Below are 22783 nucleotides of genomic sequence, written 5' to 3'. Positions count from 1 at the left end.
ACCAGGAAGAAATACCATTGCTAAAGGCAAGTTGCATGGGTGTCCCACAAACATTGGAGGTCTTCGAGGTGGCCCAGGCTGAGCATCATGGGGTCATCAAGATAAAGACAAAAATGTGCCTAAAAAAATACTCTTTTTACATCTAGATCAACAAGTCAATTATCTCATTGAGAACTCTCGTTAGGTGACTGGAACCTCATGAATAACCAGCCCCAATAATCTCAGAAGCCTTTCCTCCTCTGCTTTGGTCCAGGCGGAATGTTGACTTTTCTATCCTTCCTGATGGCCCCACGCAATCATAGCAAATACCCTGAAGCAGAGATTAGGATTGTTATACATTGAATTCCCCAAGACTTTTGCACTGACAATGGGCCTCCATTTCAGAGACATGAGTTCTCTACTTATCTCTTATCACTTAACATCACACCAGAACATCACTCCTCAAAGGCCACAGGGAAATGAAGAAGTGTTGAGGTTTATGCACTCATAGGGAAGTAATGTTAATTTCTAAAATGGAGAAAAATAACTTTGAATGGGCAATACATAAGTTAATATAAGAGTTCAGTCACATTCTGTCAAGAAGAATGCACCAAAGTTGGTGCTTTTTAGTTGACAAGTCCCTAACTCCATCCCCACTAACTCCACATGAGAACCTAAGAAGATTTCTGATGAAGTAACACACAGGACCCGCTGGTTAGTTCCAAATGATTTATTGGTGATAGAAATTGCAGGTAACACGACCAAGCAGAGGAAACAGCTCCAATAGCCGGACAGTTTCCAATCCAAACATTCTCCAATTGATATTCGGATTCTGATGCCAGAATCCAAACCCAACATATCTCACCCCTTACAACCTATTGCAAAAAACAAATTAAACAAAATAAAAGTAAAATAAAATGTAATCAACATCAAAATACTTGCCAGAATTTTGAGACACATCCCACATTTATTTATATAAAATGACAGGTTACAAATATTACTGAAATCTTGCTGGAGGCTTCCTCACACAGGGTGGCCCTAAAACATAGGCACTATGGGGAAGTAACGCAGGACTCACCGGTAAATTCTAAATGATTTATCGGCGACAAAGATGCAAGTAAAACGACCAACCAATTGTAATTGTAATTGTAAAAACATTTATACAGCGCATGGCTACCCGGAGGCCTCCCAGCATTTACAGTGGCAACGGGGCAGTGTTACTCAGTTTGGAAAGAGGAATGTTTTCAGGGATCTACGAAAGGAAAGGTGTTTGGATTGTGTTCGAAGGTGGGAAGGGAGGGAGTTCCAGAGTTTGGCAGCGTTAAATGAAAAAGATCGGCCTCCACTTCTGGCCATCCTGATCCTAGGGATAGTGACCAGGTTCTTGGTTTTGGAGCGAAGGGCCAGCAGTGCTGCCAGACCCCTCGTAAGGCTGGATGATACCATGAAGAATGGAGGGCCCAGTTTTAAACAAGGATTTATGAACGATACACAAGGATTTTAACTTAACTCTCTCCTGAACTGGCAGCGAGTGGAGTGATTTAAGGGCAGGTTTGGCAGAGTGATATTTGGTAATGCCCAATTAAAGTCTTGCTGCCCAGTTTTGGGTAGTCTGTAGTTTGGAGAGAGTAGCAACGGGGGCCCCCAAATAGAGAGCATTAGCATAATCCAGCCTAGATAGCACCAGAGCCTGGACCAAGATTTTTCTAGCCTGGAAAGGGAGGAGAGGAAGAACCTCCGGATCATTTTAAGGATCCCGTAACATGAGGCCGACGTCTTCTTGGCCTGAGTTTTAAATGTAAGTTCCTGGTCAATCCATACACCCAGACTCTTTAACTGAGTCTTAGGGGTGGGGAAAGGACCCATGGAAGTAGGCCATATTTCAATCAAATCATGGGGGGAGTGATTACCCAAGATCATAGTTTTACTCTTTCCCCCATTCAATTTTAGGAAAGAGTGGCTCATCCATCTTGCAATTTCTTCCAGGCGAAGGCCAAAGGAAGGAAGGGGATCTTCCGCTTTACTGAGCCCAATCACCAATTGCGTATCATCCGCATAAGTGACTATGTGAACTCCAAGGGGTGAGACTGACTCCGCAAGGGTGCAGGTATAGGCATTAAACCTAGGTGGGGCTTAGGGAAGATCCTTGCGGCACTCCACAACGGAGTAGAGGCAACAGCTCCAACTGGGGGTTTGTTTCCAATCCAAACATTCTTCATTTAACATTCGGATTCTGATGCCAAAATCCAAACCTAACACAATCACAAGAAGGAAAATTGATAACAGTGCCCACTGCCCTAGAGAGGCAGAGGAGATGAGTGAAGGAAAATTACATTTCACCAGGAGACAGTCCTCTTAGGAAACAGATTTTAAAGCAGCACATTTAAGACAATGTTTGAGTCAACACCATGGATGGTCGTCTTGAGAAAAGGAACCATGGTGTCAGCCCATTTTGATGACATGACTATAACCCGGAATGTACCTCAGTTCACTGGCGAAGAATGTGACGTTGTATGGATGGCACAACTACAAGTCATGTCAATAACAAGAGGGAGTTGGAGAACATATGCATCTCTCCCAGTGTGCCCAAATGATGTGCCATCTCTGATAGCGTCCATACCATGAATGTCTCTGTCTCCCAAGTAAGGTCAGTCAGGATTGAAATGCAATACAGTTACCACTGGTAATGACAGAAAGATCAGACTACTAAAGATATTTTGGTCACATAATACCAGCTCTGCAAATAAATATCATGTGGTAAGATAATGTCACAATCCGGTATTCCTCATACAGCGCTCTTATCAGATCACAAGCATGAGCAATTTCATACAATGAGGACCCATATATCACATATAATGTGAGTAGTGGGATCATATATGCATACATGACGTTGGATCAATGCCCACAGATGGCAGCGCATGAGACGATAAGCCCTACAGGTGCTTTGTGAAGTAGAAGATTGAACTCCAAGCGGTGATCCAAAAACCTTTGCCCTCTGGTAGCTGAATAGGGGTCCATTAGGATGGCGGGCGGAAACAGTCCGCCCGCCACCCTAACGGAGATCGGGACCGCCCGCCTTAAGGGCGGGGGTCCCGACAATGGCATTAGGATGCGCCCGCCACAGTGGCGGGCGCATTCCTCAAGTTAATATTGTTGCGGGTGGTGCTCACTGCACCGCCCACCACAATGTTCAAAACAAATGCACGCATTTGCATAACCGAGGCGGCAGGCACCGCGCGGTGCCTGCCGCTGCGATTATGCAAATGCAGGGGGGTACCACAGGTACCCCCCGTGTGCCACCCCCCTTTGCCCGTCACTCTGGGAGCCCACAGGGGCCCCCCCTAGTGAACACTGCATGCCTTTCCGTGGCGGCATTGCCGCCACGGAAAGGCATTGACAAATGCCTATTCTAATATGGCTGGCGGTGTCTGATAGACACCGCCACCATGTTCTCCCTTTTCCGCCCCGGCCGCTATGCGACCAGGGCGGAAAACAGGCGGGCGGTCTTTCTCACCGCTGCGGTCCCCTCCGCCATCGTAATATGGCGGGGGGGAATGCAGGGAAGGATGTCGGGCGGATTGCCTCCGCCAGGGTGCCACCGCTACCCGGGCGGAGGCAATCCGCCCGACATCCTAATGGGCCCCTAAGTTTTGAAGGAACCCAAAGGAGTTATTTGAAAGTCCAGGTAGCAGCATACCCACGAGGCAGCCATTATTGGTCTTGAAAGGCAAATGGGAAAAAAATCTTCAGTCACGCTGACTAAAAGATTGTTCGCTAGGTGGTAGAAACTTGTTAAGGGTTTGCAGGAGCTCGAACAGTGTTATTAGTAGATTCAGGTGACAGCGTGACTATAAGGATGCTAGCCAGGATGGATCAGGATTTTCAGCCATTATCTTTTGGACATATTGCTACAGTTAGACCTGTAAGCCTTACTGTGGTTTTCCCACAAACTTTTTCCCTTACTCCCCTTATCTTTGCTGATCTCTTTTTTGCTGTCCTTAGGATTATTTGCACATTACCACTGCTAACCAGTGCTAAAGTGCTTGTGCTCAGTCCTTAAAACATGGTAACATTGGCTAACCCCAATTGAAATATTTAATGTATTTGAGAGTCCCTAGTAAAGTGGTACTACATATACCCAGGACCTTTAAACCTGTAAATTAAATGCTACTTGTGGGCCTGCAACACTGATTATGCCACCCACTTAAGCAGCCCTTTAAACATTACTCAAGTCTGCCATTGCAGCCTGCATCTGCAGCTTTAAATTGCCATTTCAACTTGGCAAAATAAACCTCTTATATATTCAACATGGAGCACAGAGGGAAAAGAAACTCAGGTTGCCCTCCATTCCAAATTCATCCATACACCAAGACCTGGTCTCTAATGGGTCTACCTTCCAATTACTACCTAAAAACGTATGCAAAATACTGTAGTTTTCTACTTTACATCGACTCCTCTTTCTATTTTTATGAGGTAGCTGCAATACGTTTTCCGCCTCTCATTAAAAACATTCAACTGACAGTCCACCAATAGGTTAACACTGAAGTCTTTACAAATAGACTCCGTGTACATTCCACACCACAGTGATTTCCTGAGTAAACCACCAAAATATTTGTGAAAAACAGAAAAAACGTGAAAGGAACAAAATGACCCCTCACGTGCGCACCACCAACGGGGTTACTGGTAGGTACTAACCATTTGTGCCCATTGTTATCATCATCGGTGGTCATTTTGTTCAAAAGAAAAAGTGTCCAAACAAAACTAAACAACTTTGGTGCAGTGAAGTGAACAGATCACATCACAAGTTGTGACCAAATGTGATTAAAATTGACATACTCACTCCTATCACAATCACTTTATTATTTACTGAGTGTGTTCTGTCAAATTAAAATAGGCAGGTTGCTATTCAGGCATATCACTTCCAACGCCAACATGTTTCTTTGCCACAATGATTTTTGGCAAATTCTTCAGGGCCAAACACTTCGCCAAAGTACCAGAGTTGGACACATCGTTATGGTAGACTGTCAATTGTAAAAAACACACACACACCACATTATGTAATTTTCCCAGCTGCTGATCCCTAAGAGTAGTATTTTATGGATTAATGTTAATCATAATTACCCTCAAAAAGCCTCGGTCTCTCGTGCCAGCTTTTATGATTGAGGTCTAGTGGAAAAACTCCTCATATGAGTCCTCCTATTGGATTGACCATTCAATTGTAATGTCAATCTAAAACAATGCCCAAGGAAAGAGAATGGAACTATTTCAGGCAGCGATTAACATATATGCAGCGTAAAACTTCACCATTTAAATTGTCAGATGTATAAGGCATTGGTTTATTCACATTACAGAGAGTTAGTATTACCGATTTTCATATTACAGAATAGAGATACTGCACCGGTTTGCATATTTATTGAGTTGTGAAAGGAGGAAGCAGATACCTATGGGGAGGGAAGAAATGGGCTCCTGCGGTCTTGTTAGCCAACACGGACCTCGTGAGAACACCTCTTTGCTTGACGAAAAGCTGTTCGTCCACCTGCAGCTGGACTCTTCCGAAGCCTGATGTGAAGACCCCTTTTCAAAGACCTCGGAACTTACCGTGGGCAGCAGACCCCTGGAAATTGGGAACTTATTTGGACACAGCGCTTCCAGCGCTCGCTTCATCACCGGCTGTTGGTCCCGCCGCCGCCGCGACAGCAACACCACGCGGCCGCCGAGCGGGGGGACTACAGCCCCCACAAGTCTTTGCCTGCTGACTCGGCCCTCTTCCGCCCACTGACGCGCCCGGAAGGCGCAGAAAAGAACAGATGATTAAAAAAAAAAGATGATATAGTTACATATTTTTTTAATGTATATAATAGACCATCCCTTACTAATGGTCCATCAACAGTTATCGATTTGTTGGACAGTGTCCTCAAAGCATTAGCCCATAGTACAGGTGTATTCATAGCTGGCGATTTTAATTCTAACTATGAACCAGTACTAGGCGTCGGCGATTTGATGGAGCCTCAAGACCAAGCATATAATATACCATCCTTGGCTAGTGAAAAGGAAGTGAAGTGCACAATTGCTGTGACTCAGCTTTTGGGTTTAACTTTGACACACAGTCTTAGATCATGCAATGGGCGCCTTCCGTCTGATAGACCTAAAACCCATACGTTTCGGAGAAACACTTCACAAGGCCATATAGATTATATGATGGTGTCTTTAAGCTATTGGTGTTATTTGTGTGACTTTAAAATAATCTCCAGAACAGAGAGTGACCACTTACCCTTGTGTTTGACGGCATCAACAGAATTTCTTTCCACAATAGAACTTGCGAAAGTGAATTATGACTCTTTAGATGACCAGATCATGTTAAAAAGGAATGATCGAGCGGTGAAATGGCCATATATTTTGGAGGAAAAAAAGGCAATGACTAATATCAATTTAACCTTTACAGATATTTTATCTCCATATATCGAGAGCAACGTCCAGCCATTTACATTGACTGAGATCCATGGTAGACTGGTAGAAGCTTTAGGCCCTATATTAAGTAAAACAATACAAAGTAAGATGGGAGAACCAACAGAAAGGGTCAACCATGGAAAATCATGGTTTAATAAGGATTGTGGAACAGCAAAATCCGAGTTAATAAAAGCAATAAAAGTAAAGATATAGATAAAACTAGGGAAAAAAGACATGCCTACAGTTTAACAATAGTTGCTGCCAAGAAAGTTTGGGATGAGGAGATATGGGCAGGTCTTATAAATGCTGCCAAGACAAAGGACCAAGCAGGATTCTGGAAGTTATACTCAAAAGGCAATAGGACAGGCAATAAACATAGAGAGATTATCTGGATGAAGACACTTGGGTTAATCATTTCTGTGGGCTTTTTTCCGAATCCAATACTGAACCTAATACCAATAACCCTATTTTGACAAATGAAATGATTGAGCTAGCAAAAGCAGCCAATCTACATTTCTCCATAAAAGAAACTAATTATGTTCTACAAACAATAAAATCAGGCAAAGCCCCGGGCCCCGGCAAAATCCCCGGCGATTTACTAAAACATGATTTGACAGTTTGGGGTTCTTATATGAATGCTCTATGCAACACTATAGCAAATTTTGACCCAATTCCAAAAACATGGAGGGGGGCTGAAAATATTACGATTTTTAAAAAGGGGAACAGACTTGATCAGGCAAATTATCGCCCGATCAGTCTGATAGACATTCCACAGAAAATATTCGCTAGACATATATTGTTGCGTCTTTCATCCTGGATGGAAGAAGTTGATTTATTAACAAAATTCCAAGCAGGGTTTAGAAAAAAGATCAGCACCACTGACCAAGTCTTTAGATTTCAATGTCTATGCACGATCAGACAGGGAGCATTGCATGTAGCATTCGTGGACCTTAGAGCCGCTTTCGATCTGGTCCCAAGAACTAGGCTTTGGACCCATATGAAAAATCTTGGAGTACCTAATGAATTACTAGTTCAAATTATCAGGATGCATGAAAACAACTTTGCAAAAGTAAGATGGGGACCAAGGGGAGAACTTACGAGAGAAATTCCAGTGAAGCCTGGAGTACGGCAAGGTTATGTGCGGGCACCAACTTTGCTTTCCTTATATGTAAACGACATCCCCTCCTTCCTTGAAGGAAGCAAGTGTGATTCACCAAGGTTAGGAGGGGATGTGATCCCTGCACTACTCTTCGCTGACGACACCATTTTAATCCCCCAGACTCCCGGTGGCCTTCAAAAGCTGATTAACACCTTTCATTTATATTGTATCAAAAAAGGACTTGAAATTAACCCTAGCAAAACAAAATATAAGTCTATTAACCCAAGTAAAACTTTTAGAAAAAATCAGGAATTGCAAGGGGAAAGATTAGAATATGTGAATAATTTTAACTACTTAGGTATCACGCTGGACTCCAAAATGTCATGGAAACCCCAACTGGTAAAAACAAAACTTATACTGCTCCAAAATTCTATGTATATTATAAAGAAACATAGAGAGAGCACCTCTAAGGCTGCATCACCTGCTATTGAGGTCTTTAAATTTAAGGCCCAATCAGCAGCCCTCTATGGAGCAGATCTTTGGGGTCTACATTGTAAGCATAATTTTGAAGTGGACGAAAACAACTTTGTAAGAAGATTATTATCCTTAACTAACAGAACACCGATGACACCGGTTTTTATGGACATTAATCTACAGCGTACTGATAGTCTTGCTGCGTTATGCCCCCTTACGTATTGGATAAGAATTTAAACAACAGAAGAGCGTATCCATTACAGAACGGGAATACAAGAAATAATGCCCTTTGGAATCCTGAAAAATATTTTATGGTTTAAACATATTGCCTCTTGGTTTAAAAGACTAGGACTATTAAACTACTGGGAATACCCTCAAGAGCTAACAAAATCTTGCAATAAAAAAGTTAAACGATTTTTGGGGAATTACTTAAGTAACATTCTACTACAGGATACCAATTCAGGCTTGTTGACTATAAGGTTTCTTCAATTCAAAGACACTCCTAAATTTGAAACCTTTTTGGATGAGATTAACCCCCCGGTAGCAAAATCCTTATATCTTAAATTCAGATATGGGGTCCTGCAGACCAATGATAAGAAATCCAAATGGGGCAGCAATGCACAAGATAAAGATTCAGACAAATGTAGTTTTTGAAAAATGTCACATCTGTCATAGAAAACGATATGCATATCTTATTTTTTTGCCCGGCTTATCGGTATCCAAGAGAAAGATGGATTAAATCTCTATGTAACATCCTTAATTTAAGACAATGTAGACAGGCTGAATGGATTTTACGATCTGACACAACTCGATTGATGTCAATCAATCAATCAATCACGGCATTTATAAAGCGCGCTACTCACCCGGGAGGGTCTCAAGGCGCTGGGGGAGAGGGGTATGTTACTGCTCGAACAGCCAGGTCTTGAGCTGCTTCCTGAAGGAGAGATGATCTTGGGTTCGTCGAAGGTGGGTGGGGAGGGAGTTCCAAGTCTTGGCTGCCAGGTAGGAGAAGGATCTTCCTCCGGCGGTGGCTCTGCGGATGCGTGGTACGGTGGCGAGTGAATGGCTGGTCGATCGTAGCTGGTGGGTGGGCGTGTAGAAGGTCATGCGGTCGTTGAGGTACTTAGGGCCCAGGTCATGGAGAGCCTTGTGTGCGTGGGTGAGGAGTCTGAACGTGATTCTCTTGCTGACGGGGAGCCAGTGCAGGTCTCTCAGGTGTCCGGTGATGTGGCTGTGTCGGGGGATATCCAGGATGAGTCGTGCGGAGGCGTTCTGAATGCGTTGGAGTCTTCTCTGGAGTTTGGCTGTGGTTCCGGCGTAGAGGGCGTTCCCGTAGTCCAGTCGGCTGGTGACGAGTGCCTGGGTGATGGGCTTCCTGGTTCCGGTGGGGATCCATCTGAAGATCTTGCGGAGCATGCGCAGGGTGTTGAAGCATGAGGAAGAGACGGCGTTGACTTGTCTGGTCATTGACAGGGAGGAGTCCAGGATGAAGCCCAGGTTGCGTGCGTGGTCCGTTGGTTTGGGAGCGGTGCCCAGGGCCGGGGGCCACCAGGAGTCGTCCCAGGCGGCGGGTGATGATCCCAGGATGAGGACTTCCGTCTTGTCTGAGTTCAGTTTAAGGCGGCTGTTCCTCATCCAGTTGGCGACGTCTTTCATCCCTTCGTGTAGGTTGGCTCTGGCGGTGATGGGTTCGTTGGTGAGGGAGAGGATCAGCTGGGTGTCGTCGGCGTAGGAGATGATGTTGAGGTTGTGTCGGCGTGCGATGGCTGCGGGGGGGCTCATGTAGACGTTGAAGAGGGTCGGGCTGAGAGAAGATCCTTGTGGTACGCCGCAGATGACTTCGGTGACCTCGGATCTGAACGGAGGGAGGCGGACTCTCTGGGTTCTTCCGGTGAGGAACGAGATGATCCATTCCAGTGCTTTCTCTCGGATTCCGATGTTGCTGAGGCGTTTCACTAGGGTGCGGTGGCAGACCGTGTCGAACGCTGCGGAGAGGTCCAGGAGGATGAGGGCCGCTGTTTCCCCGTTGTCGATCAGGGTTCTGATGTCGTCGGTGGCTGCGATCAGGGCGGTCTCGGTGCTGTAGTTGGCCCGAAATCCGGTCTGCGAGGGGTCGAGGGATCCGTTCGTCTCGAGGAAGGCGACAAGCTGTTTGTTGACGGTCTTCTCGATGACTTTGGCCGGAAAAGGAAGGAGCGAGATGGGACGGTAGTTCTTGAGGTCGGTGGGGTCTGCCATTGGTTTCTTCAGGAGGGCGGTCAGCTCGGCGTGCTTTCAGCTCTCCGGGAAGGTGGCGGTGTGGAAGGAGGAGTTGATGGTGTCTCGGAGATGGGGTGCGATGATGGCGTCGGTTTTGTTGAAGATGTGGTGTGGGCATGGGTCGGTTGGTGATCCTGAGTGGATGGAGTTCATCGTGCGGGTGGTGTCTTCGGTGCTGATCGGGGTCCAGTTGCAGAGGGTGGTGGTGGCGGGTGTTGGTTCGGTGGTAGGGTGCATGATCTGTGCGTCGAAGCTGCTGTGTATGTCGGTGATCTTGCGGTGGAAGAACGAGGCGGATGAGTCGCAGAGGTCTTGCGAGAGAGTGATGTTGTTGATTCCGGCGCTGGGGTTGGAGAACTCTTTGACGATGCTGAAGAGTTCCTTGCTGTCGTGGGCATTGTTGTCCAGTCGTTCTTTGAGTGCTGTTTTCTTGGTGGCGCGGATCAGCTGATGGTGTTTGAGGCTGGCGTGCTTGAGGGCGGTCCTGTTGTCTGTGGTGCGGTGGAGCAGCCAGGCTTTCTCGAGGGTGCGGCAGTTCTTCTTGGATTCCTTGAGTTTGTCGGTAAACCAGGGGGTTTTCTAGTTGCCAGGTCTGCTGGGAGGGTTCTTTAGTGGTGCGAGGTCATCGGCGCAGGCGGTCAGCCACTTGGTGAGGTTGCTGGCTGCTTCATTGGGGTCCATTGTGCTGGTGTGAATGTTCTGGCTGAGGGAGGCGGTGAGCTGCTCGGCGGTGATCTTGCTCCAGCTGCGGCGGGGGACCCGTTGCGAATGATGGTGAGTCGTAGTTCTGCTGAAGCTAAAGTGGACGCAGCTGTGGTCGGTCCAGTGAAGTCCGGTGGCGTGACTGAAGGAGACGTGCTTGCTGGATGAGAAGACGGGGTCAAGCCTGTGGCCGGCGTAGTGGGTGGGGGTGTTCACCAGTTGCTTGAGTCCGAGGTTAGCGAGGTTGTCCAGCAGGGCGGTGGTGTTTCTGTCGTTGTTGTTCTCCATGTGGAAGTTGAGGTCCCCTAGGAGGATGTAGTCGGCGGAGGGAAGGGCGTGCGGGCTGATGAAGTCTGCGATGTCTTCGCTGAATTGTGTGCGAGGTCCTGGGGGTCTGTAGATGAGGGTGCCTCTGAGTGTAGTCTTGGGGTCGGTGTGTATCTGGAAGTGCAGGTGTTCGGCGGCGGAGAAGGTTTTGTCGGAGTTAGTCGAGATGCGGATGGTGTTCCTGTGTACGATGGCGATGCCTCCTCTCGTCTGGTTGACGCGGTCCTTCCGGGTGATCTTGTATCCGTCCGGGATGGCTGTGGCGATGTCGGGCGCTGAGGAGGCGTTCATCCAGGTTTCGGTGAGAAAGGCGACGTCCGGTGCTGTCGTGTCAAGCAGGTCCCAGAGTTCCACGGCGTGCCTGTGGGCGGAGCGGGTGTTCAGCAGGATGCACTTCAGGTGGTTGCTGTTTGTGTTGGACTCGGCGGGGGCAGTGCAGGTTCGGTAGCAGGTGAACCGGCAGGCTTTGCAGGCGAAGGGTCCGTTGGTGCGTCTTGAGGTGGCTCGGTAGCAAGCAGGGTTCCGGCCGGCATTGAGTGCGTTGAGAGTAGCGGCGTTGTAGGTCCGTCGGGTAGTCTTGCATCGGCGGGGGCCAGGGGTCCTGGCGCTGGGCGCAGTCCAAGCACGGACGGGCGCAGACGGGCTTGCCTTTGGCGCGCCTTCGGCGCACAATCGGCGCACCCGCTGCGCGTCACCGCTGCGCGTGCGTGAGGGCAGCATAAGTAGGGGGCCGGGTGGGCGGAGCAGCTGGTTGGCGGGAGCGGGGCGGCGAATGGGCTGGTGGGGGGCGGGGCCGCAGGGAGGCAGCGGCGGGAAGAAGCTCGGGCGGGCGGCTCAGCGGCGGCTGGGTCGCCCGAGCACGAAGATCACAGGCAGCGGCAGTAGGCAGGAAGCGGCAGCAGGCAGGCAGGTAGGAGCTGCACAGGAGCGTGGGGGCGACCAGGACTGAGGACTGTATTCTGTTTGTCTAGGTTTCTTATGAACGTAATGTTTCTTAGAGCCAAAAGTGGTTTAAAATTGTAATTGCAGCAGCACTTTAATTAGACTGTTATAAGGAGGAAAATTAACTAATTTATTCATTCTCTTTTGTTATCTTAAAAAGTTGTTCGTCCGTTCTTTTATAATATTATGTTGGAGCATTTTAACAGTGAATGATTGACTGTATATTAATATTTAATATTTTTAATGGAATGAGAGTTTTCAATTCCAACACCCCTGTTTACTTTTATACTTATTTATATAATTATTGTATTTTTTAAACATAATTAATTTTATATGTAAATTCCTGATGAAATATGGAAATAACTCCCCCATCCCCGATATTTGGTATATTAACTAGGATAGCCCAATTCCTTGTAAATTCCTGTAATGATGATTTTTAAATTTAATGTGCTGTATTTTATTTTCTGCACTTTTATGGTCCAAAGCAGACCGAAATAAAGTATTGAATTGAATTGAATTGCATATTTATTCACATATATTCCTTCCCAGCACAGAAATCTAATTTCGGCATGTGTCTCGTGCACCTCAAAAACACACACAACCATCAGCACAGGCCCTGTCAAGACTTTTACCCATTTAAAACCGCTCATACACAGATACACTGCATCAAATACGTTCACCCTCAACGGCAAATCATTCCCCGTCCTCCTTACCACCCGGGGCCTCATGGAGCATGTTATCTCCTCCTGCTGCCTCCCAGCGCAGAAACGTCGTGTATAAATGTTTCAGCGCACAATCATGTGAGCGCGTACATAACGCGACGTGAGAAGCGCCATCTTTCGTAGGGGTGGAAATATTTACAGGGATGAAATCTCGAGTAAATAATTCAATGTCAACAGTATTCACAATCCATTTCACAAATGCGAAACAGAGTCCAAAATTGTCGCATCATAATTTCGATTGTTTGGGGTCTCATAATTTTGTTTTCTGGGGACACATATTTGAATATCGAGCCAAGTATCCTGCATAGTATTCGCGTCAGTTGAAAAAATGTTTTTAATGAGAGGCGGAAAACATGTTGCAGCTACCTCATAAAAAATAGAAAGAGGAGTCGATGTAAAGTAGAAAACTGCAGTATTTTGAATATGTTTTTAGGTAGTAATTGGAAGGTAGACGCCTCAGAGACCAGGTCTTGGTGTATGGATGAAATAAACCTCTTGCCAGTCTCAAAGCTTTCTTTTTAATATATATGTCATCCATAAGTTAGGCCCAGGAGGACAGTGTATTTGAAAAGTAGGACATACATTTTTAGGTTTCACATTTCCTGTTAGTGAAAAACTCTTACATTTGCTTTCCATCAATGCAAGGCCTACCGCTCTCATAGGATAACCTTGTAGTTACCTTACTACATTTAATAAGCTGCCATTTCCAAATGTGAACAGGTGACCAGTTCTTGTTGGGTGTCTTTGTAATTGTAATGAAAAATCCTCCCTCATGGTAAGATTTTATATTTCAATTTTAAAAATTCCACTTTTAGAAAGTTGACATTTTCCTGCCTTAGCCATATAGTGCCTATAGCCTGCCACTGGGTCGCATGACTGGGTGTAGCTGCCAGTTGGGGTTTGTGTATTCTTCCTAAACAGCCATAAATATTAGAATGCTGAGGTGTGCCTTGATGGGCCATCCCTGGCAGGATAGGAGGGCGGAGCTGGGCACAGCACTACTTGCACTTGAATAGACTGTTTCCCGCCTCCTCACAAAGGTCTGCATACCCTCTGTAGTTAGTCTGGAGCCAGGACAGGGAAGTCAGAAAGCCTATGTACTTCAAGAGATTTCTAGAAGCTCCTTTCACCTTCCAGGGAAAGGGCACCAGGTGTAAATATTGGACCTGGGATACCAACTTTTCAGTATCCTTCTGGAACAGTGGACATTCTGCCAGGAAGAGGGGCTGATGTGCTGCTAAAAGGACTGCCACTCTACTGGACTGTTGCTCTGAAGGAACTGCTGCCCTGCTGTTCTGACCTGCTGCCTGCTTGCCTGTGTGAGAAGGACTGGACCTGCATCTGTTCATCAGGACACTAAAGTGACTCAAAAAACTAGTTGGCTGGACTCCCGAGTAGAGCTTCAGGGATAGAAGGCTCCAACAACCTTCAACCCAGCATCTGTAAGCCCTACTCTGCCAAGTAATGCTACCCCAGTCCTGGACCCTTGGAAGTGGGCCTGAAGGTGATCTGCCAGCGCATCTCTGGCGCCAGAAGAACTGATGCATCTCTTCTGCTGTGCAGCACATCCTGAGCAGAACCAATGCATCGCTGCTACTGCAACGAACAGAAATAAGGCAAAAAGCAGAAAAAGAGAGACATAAGGGCAGGCCAGCAGCAAAGTAGAGACCCTCTACCCCTAGACCACCAGGGATGAGGCGCAGGCGGGAGCCTCGGGTGGAGGAGGGCCTCGAACTCCTGACCAGAGGGCCAGCAGCAGCAATGGGGGCAGCAGCTACCAGGTGGAGCTGTGCTGGGAAGGGAGCAGTCCACTGGTAAAGCCAGTGAACTGCGCCTTCACCGTGCAGTGGACGCCCTTAAGTAGAGTGCAGCAGGGGCTGGAAGGCTGGGAGGCAGGAAATGCGGGGAGTGGGAAAGAGTCACTGGAGTGGACGGGCCGCAAGTTTATTTCACATAAGCAAGATGAAAACGAAAATATGATGTTGCCTATATGTGGGTGTCATACGCCTGCAATGGAAAATGCACATTTAAATATAAATTAATAACTGTATGTAATTTTAATAGAACGGTATGGGTGTCTCCTGGCATCAGATATAGATAGAACAAGAGTAGAAACCCATTTAGTTTTATTGCACATAGAAGGAATATATGTTTCTTATTAGTGCAAATAAAAGATACTTTTGACTTTGAATTACTATATCACAAAGACGAAGTTTAAACACACAAATATGAAAAAAAACATATATATATAATGCAAATAAAAAAACATTGACATTGACAAAGTACAGCATTTGCCCACTAGTCGAGGCACTGCAGTGCTCTTTGTTTTCAGTGGATGTGCAGGTGTGATCAGGTTAAAAGCTTTCACTCACAGACCCAAAAAAACCTGTCCTATCACATTAAGGAAGGAGTGGTTGATGTGAGATTTGGGTGAATGTCGAAGTTTGTTTAGGGGGCATAGTTATGAAAGCTAAATATCCTGCAAGGTAATGTTTTTGAATCTATATTGATGCTGCCTATATTTTTCACTCTCTACCTATGCCACTCGCATCATGGATGCATCCTGCCGGATTATAACTTAGTGCTTTAAATGGGCCGGTTCTGTACCCGTACGGAGTACCGACACTTTTTTATTTTGAAAGGGAGAGTACCTGCAAGTACCTGCCGCTATTTTTCCATTCCAAATACTGGTTATATACCAGTTTATAATACATATTATAAAAGGAGAACCGCTATTTTTATTGCGGGAGATATTTTATGCTTTTATCAGTAGCACACGTCATATTATTTTTACGCCAGTTAAGTCGCTTCCTATGATGTCATCTTGGTAATGTGACATTTTGCTATTGTGTCATCTTAGTCAAACATCATGTGACCTCACTTTCACTACTCCTGCCTCTTTAATTAATTGACTCACTAAGCACGTGTTACTGTAAACTTTACAAACTTTAAAAAAATATAGGATGAAAAAAGTGAAACAAAAATTACCACTAGTGGGCTGAAAAATAGTACTAAAGACTTATTCTGGAATATAGAAGGGGAAAGTTGGCCGTTCTTTAATTTGTAGCACAACACATACACTGATATAGTACACCGACAAACAAGAAAATACTCTCGTAGCACACACACCCTCACAAGTCACAACATAAAACACCCAAAAGCAAATGCACATTTAGTCTATAATCCACACACTCACATTACTCTTGCATACACCCGAACAAGAACAAAATACGCGTTCGCTCGCATTGCACATTAACCACACACAAGCGCTACGAAGCCTCGAAGGGCGGGCTGTGTGCGCGATACATTCAAATAACCTCGCGCTCACGCTAGATAGCTTTTCGAATAGGGGAGAAAGTTGTAATCTCAGATGAGATCATTCACACGACAACCGTGTGTTCCTGCTTACTTTATGTAAACAATATGTGACAATTTCAAGTTCGTGGATTCATTCCACCTCCACTAGCCCCCTCCATCCACCCTCCCCGTCAGTTCTGAAATGTGGCTTGGGCAGTTTAGCTGCTGGCAGCCCCCACCCCGCGACTGACGACAGCACAGCAATGAAATGCTAATAACCGGCTTAAGGAGATAGTGTCGGGGACCAATGGAAATGCCCCAGGGGATGAGCCGCGAGCATGTTGTGAGGTGACACCCCGGTCCCGGTGACAGATCACACTGTGCGGCTCAGTGAGACCCCTTGCCTCAACCATGCAGACCACATCCAGCCCCTCTGCGTCCGAAGGAGTGCTCCCGGGTCCGGCGGAGAGCCCCCAGGGTCCCGGCTCTCAGCAGGGATGCCCCGTGCACCTGCTGACGCCTTACTTCATAGACAGCATCCTGGGCAGATCCGAGGGCCACGAGGGTCGCTTCGGGTCGTCCCCCGGGGGGACCCAGGAGGGACTGCTGCTCTCGCGGGGTAAGTGGTATTCGCCCCATAGCCGGGGGCTTCAGGGGCTTATTATAGTGAACTATAGTAAACTAATTTATGAGACTGCACCCGAGAGGTATAAGCTACTTGCGATAGCACATATAAATTTAGCAACCTTCTCCCAGTACTAGAGTGAACGCATATCGAAACATTATTCATTTGTATCATTATATGTATTATTATGATTACTATCGTACTATTATTAGAATTACTAATAATAATATATAACGTATTTAAACATAGCTTTTTGTAGAGTCAAATGTTATACATTAGATGGTATTTCCAGGTGTGGGAGTGAGTGCTGAGCGATGTTTATAATACTTTTAACCAATGTAAGTCTATATATAGATGGCATACAAGTGGACCAGTTACAAACGGTTTTTACTGAATCTTCTTGCCGGCCAGTCGCTGTACTAAACTGCTGTGGAAAAATCCCGTTCAGTCTGAATCTATGAACCTGTTATCTTTGTTTTGTGTTTTTTTTTTATCGGAGTTAATGTGATGTGTGTTTTTATTTAACCAGCAAAACTTACTTTTATATTTTTAAATAGTCTAATGTCACAAATGCCTGTATATACAACAACTGCATGCAGTAAAAGCCATTATTGTGGGGTTTGGGCATTACTTGTGTTTACTTGAGTATTTCCGAGAACTTCCTAACGCGGAGGATGCAAGAACTGACAAGCGGCCCGGGACAATGTGGTAAAATGTGGGCGCTGGGATTCAAATCTACTTCCCCTGAAACCGTCATGGGAGATTTCGGCACAGTTCCAACGGTGTGGAATTCTGCACCGAAAAGCTCTTTCTACTGCTCCGGAGGTTGTTACCTCTCGCATTACCCTCAAAAATATTTATCCAGGTTGCTCAGTCGGTTAATGCACATACTGCGGTCCTCTTTAATTCTGTGCTTTTCTTGTCACCAGAGAACTGATTCACAAATACATGTTTGAAGGCGGACCTGCCTGCATCCATGATGTTATTCTGGAATGCGGGTGGGTGTTCTGCTTTCAGGGGATAGACAAACTTCCGTTTGCACACACTTCAATTATGATATCTCGGTGCAAATTGCACATCCAAGTGTTATGTTTGCTCCGTCGATGTTCGGCAGCTCAAACTTGCTGGAAATGGTGCGGGCCGACAGCGCACTCCGCGTGTTTTTTGCGCACCGCAGATTACGGGGTAACGCATTCGGTCTACATCATCCCTCTTTCCGAGGGATGCATAAAAGGACCAGGCGCTCTTTGTGCACCCCGGAAATCCAGATGCCCGACAGCACAATGTACGCGCCTCATGTGAGAACGATTATTGTGTCTTTTTTTTAACTCTAGTTTTGGACGACGGGTCATATTATTTATTTAGAAAAGAATTGGGGACAAGGACAAGGGCGGGCAGGTGTATGCCTCAAAGAACTTTCAATCGCATCTTCTGTAACTGCAGATCCATGCTCTACTGGTTTCCCGGAGCACTCTCGGAGAAAGGCCGAGGAGTGTCTGCAGCAACACAAGTCTGGCCTCCTTTACCGTCTCCTTCACATTCACAAAGGTGTTCCCGCAACGTGTAAACCCTTTTACAGGCCAGGTCTCCACCATGAGTGCGCAGTCCATGTGCCCCACTCAAGGGTTGGGGGTAGGCGTTCCGGCGCGGCAGCCTTGTAACTTTGGGAGCTACCTCAATCATGTGTGTTTGTGTGCACGTCCAGACTCCCCTCCACTCTGTTCTTCCTGTGCGGGATTCTCTACCACGGAGAACTCTGCCGCAGCACTGGAGAGGTCACATGACCTTACCAGGAGTAGCCTGGAATTCTATTCCTGGTGTAGCTTTCCACGTTTACTCCTGGAAATGTGGGTAAATAGCAATAAGTCACAAAAGTAGGTACAGAGGCGGACGTCTCCACCAATACCATTCTAACTTCTGTGAACAGGACAATGTTAGCACATCTTTAAGAAACCCTTGAAACCGCACTCTCTCAAAACGGGTGCATGCTACCACTTTGCATTTGACATTAACCATCACTTAACATAGATCAGGATGACAAATAAATTTAAAAGACCTTACTTCATTCCACGCCTTTATTTTTAAACGTGAAACATTGTTGATATCCTTCCTCCTTAACTCACTATGTATTTATCACAACATGTAAACATTTGTCACCTCACATTCCCTAATACTATGGTAGTCAGGGTATTGTAATGTCATAGTAGTACCATTAAACAAATTAAAAAACACAAAATAGGGTTGGTCTGTCAAAATTGTGATAACCAACAGTTGTGATGTTGTGACTGTACTGGCATTAGTTTTATCAGTCACAGTTCTTTTCTTATATAATCATAATATTGTCTGGGTGTGGGCGTACACGTCTAAATGTCGATGGAACACTAGTGATTGGCTGGCTCAACTTTGGCTCAACTTTCATGCATGGGAAGTCTGCTAAATAATTTCTGCTGAATTCTATAAACATACTACCTGTTTCCAGTACCCAGAGAAAATTCAGTTTTGCATTGTGTTTTACATAGATGTGTGGTTTTATATAATATTTCATATTTACCTCAATTCTTTCTGAAGTACAAACATTGGTCTCTAAGATTGGCTTGATTTCTAAAGATACTGTGAAGTCAGAGGTATTCAGTACCGAACACAGAACAATCATATTGTGATGCCTAAAGTCTGAAATATGTTTTCCAAAAATGCATGGCCAACACTGCAAGCACTGTTAAGAAACTGGAAAATATATTAGGTCTATTCATAAAGTCGTTTAGGATTGTGTTAAGCATGAATCCTGCAGAACCCTTTAATGCACTCTTCTACCCCTTAGTGTGTTGCCCCCACCAACATGTAAAATTCGAATAATATGGGGATATTCACAGAATAATATTTTGCAATTAGTGCAAATAGAAAGGTCTGTGCTGTCTTCGGACTTTTACTAATAGAGATTTGGACGTTTCAAAGCCGAATTACAAAGACATGTCAGAGTCGGTAAAGGGTCTTCCTGTGCTACCGCTTCCCGGTCTTAAATGCTTTTGTGAAACAGCCCTAATGTGTGGAATATGGTACATGCAATGCTGCTGTCGCTTTGAATTCCATGCTTCATGTTTCTTATTCTGCATTTGTTTTGCTTCTCTTTTGCACAGATTTGGCAGAAAATGAAGATTTTTCAGAACCACAGAGACCCAACAGTAGCCCTCAATGCCTTGCCCACCAAGGGGTCGAGTCCAGCAGCTGTAGCAGGTGCATAGAAGGTGGCATACAGAAGCCAGAGCCAGCCCTCAAGAGAGGAGCATTGCTTGAGTGCCAGGACACTCTACATAGGGAAGCATATGCTGACCATGCGGGGTCCCTCAAGAGGCGTTTGGGAGCTGAGCAGGAGGACTCACTGAAGAGGGACACAAGGCCTGAGGTGAAAGCCATCCCACAAAGAAGTCTAAAGACAAAGATCCAGGAACCCCAGAAGAAGAGTGTGGAGGCGGAGCAGCTGGACCAGGAACGGGATGACGGGGACACAGTAAATGGAGACAGCTACTGTAGCACCTCTGGTGGACCGTACACCTCTGTGTCTCCCAGCCTTGCGCTCACGCCTGTGAAGAAGAAGCAGCGCAGATACCGAACCACCTTCAGTAACTTTCAGCTAGAGGAGTTGGAAAGAGCCTTCCGCAAGTCCCACTATCCAGATGTGTTCAGCAGGTGCGTTACTATGTTCCATATGACTTCCAAATTTACTAGGGGTTGGGGTCAGCCGCGGCTGGTAGTGGGATTACCGGCCGGGCAGTGACGTGGGGAGGGGGAGGGGCAGGGTGGGGGGTAGTAATGTATGGATTACGGATTTTAACCCCTTCCATGCGGCTGCGATTCTGCGCCTGTGCGGTAGAATCGCGAGTGGGCGGGTTTATGACGGCCCCCAGCCGTCATCAGCACACGAGCACCGTAGTTCATGGCGGCTGGAGGCCGTCATCAGCATGGAAGGGGTTAACAGCTAAGTAAACATATAAATAAATAAAACGAATTTCGTTGCGCGCACTGCATCCCATTTGGTGATGCTGTGCACACAACGATATTCGTTTTATTTATTTATATGTTTACTTACCTCTTGAAGTCCGTATTCCATACATTACTACCCCCCACCTTGCCCCTCCCCCACCCCACGTCACCGCTCGGCCGGTACTCCCACTACCAGCCGCGTCTGGTTGGGGTTGATTGACCCATAAGACATGCCTAGTAATCATTGTGATATTACAGAAGATAACATGACAGCAAGGGATAACACCTGAATTGATAAAACAAGAAGTAACAGATTACTTGTAGTGCTGGAGAAGCCACTAGTCAAATACAACATTCATTGGCCAATCCAACATGTCAGCCTTTCATGTCCTCATGAATACACATATTGGCATCCATAAATGATAGTCAACTGTGCCCAAAAAAGCTGGCACTGCACACTTTAAATCATAGCACCTCCACGCCCCAGTCAGAAAACATTCAGTACCTTTGCCTACCAATATACCTTAATCAGTCTTTTGCAGGCAGCAAAAACTTCATGAAACATATTGCTAGAGAAGAATCCTATCAAATTTAGAAATAAGAAATTAAAAGGGAATAAAACAGAAAGCACTATGTCCAAAAAGACAAATCAAAAGACACACAATTGATGGACGGAATGCAGAACAAATCAAAACATTCATCCCCAGTCAAGAGATCTGGGTTAAATCAATTATTCTTTTGATCACCATGCCACCCCAGTTTAGACCTGGCCATATGTAAATTAGTCTTGACCCTGTGCCTCATGGGAACAGTCCAGCCCGAACTGCCAAGCCAGGTCCTCCCTGGACCGGAAACAAGCATCCTAGGAACGGTTTCGGGGTTTCACCCCTCTTCAGCCAGTATAGCTTGAGTCTAGTGGCACAGTGAGCCCACAACCCACCTTTGGGCATACCTGGCACACTTAGGGCGAGAAAGCAAAAGACACACAATTGATGGACAAAATGCAGCACAAATCAAAACATTCACCCCCAGTCAAGAAATCTGGGTTAAATCCATCATTCTTTTGCTCACCATGCCACCCCAGTTTTGGCCTGGCCATATGCAAATCAGTCTTGACCCTGTGCCTCATGGGAACAGTCCAGCCCGAACTGCCAAGCCTTGTCCTCCCTGGACCGGAAACAAGCATCCTAGGACCGGTTTCGGGGTTTCACCCCTCTTCAGCCAGGATAGCTTGATTCCAGTGGCACAGTGAGCCCAGGACTCACGTCTGGGCATACCTGGCGCACTTAGGGCGAGCAAGCAAAAGACACACAATTGAGGGATGGAGTGCAGAACAAATCAAAACATTCACCCGAGTCAAGAGATCTGGGTTAAATCCATCATTCTTTTGCCCACCATGCCACCCCAGTTTAGACCCAATTAGACCCACTTTAGTCTTTTGCAAAAGGACGAATATCATCAGTCAGACATCTTGATTAGAGCTTGACTTAAAAATGGTCAGAAACAAGATACGTAATTAACATACAGTGACAGAACAAATCAGCCTGGCCTTGGCAACCTGGTTATAATTATTTTTTTGTTATATTTGAAGCATATGCCACAAAAATAAATAAGCATTGACAAAGCCCATAGGTCTGGTGTTTCAGGAGATCATGCTTGAATATGTTTTGGCATAGTTTATTCCCAGCTTCCTGATCAAATAGGGTATGATGTGTTGAAAACAACAGGTCAGCCATCTTAGAACAGAAAAGTGATGCTATGGAAAGGCGAAAAACATTAAAAAAATGTCTTTTTATGTCTGCGCATGAACCGGCAGCCATTTGTGAATGTTTTTGCTATATTTTATCACTGGCTTGCCATTCCAAAATGGATTGTCTTTAGAAGAAAAACCAACTAAACATGGGTAAACCACTAGTTTTAGCCTTTTTTAAG

General features: G+C 45.8%; 1 protein-coding gene across 1 annotated transcript in view; it reads left to right on the top strand.

The window, feature by feature from the left end:
* Window positions 1–16621: 16621 nt before the first annotated feature.
* Window positions 16622–22783, top strand: part of ESX1 (ESX homeobox 1) — an 86309-nt gene continuing 80147 nt past the window's right edge. The window contains exons 1-2 of the mRNA XM_086966747.1: window positions 16622–16867; window positions 20008–20557. Coding sequence (XP_086822873.1) covers window positions 16660–16867; window positions 20008–20557 — 758 coding nt within the window. The 5' untranslated portion in view covers window positions 16622–16659. The remainder of the gene's footprint in view (window positions 16868–20007; window positions 20558–22783) is intronic.

Source organism: Lissotriton vulgaris, chromosome 4_1 (genome assembly GCF_964263255.1).
Source record: "Lissotriton vulgaris chromosome 4_1, aLisVul1.2, whole genome shotgun sequence".
Classification (NCBI taxonomy): domain Eukaryota; kingdom Metazoa; phylum Chordata; class Amphibia; order Caudata; family Salamandridae; genus Lissotriton; species Lissotriton vulgaris.
This window is presented reverse-complemented; position numbering and strand designations above follow the sequence as displayed.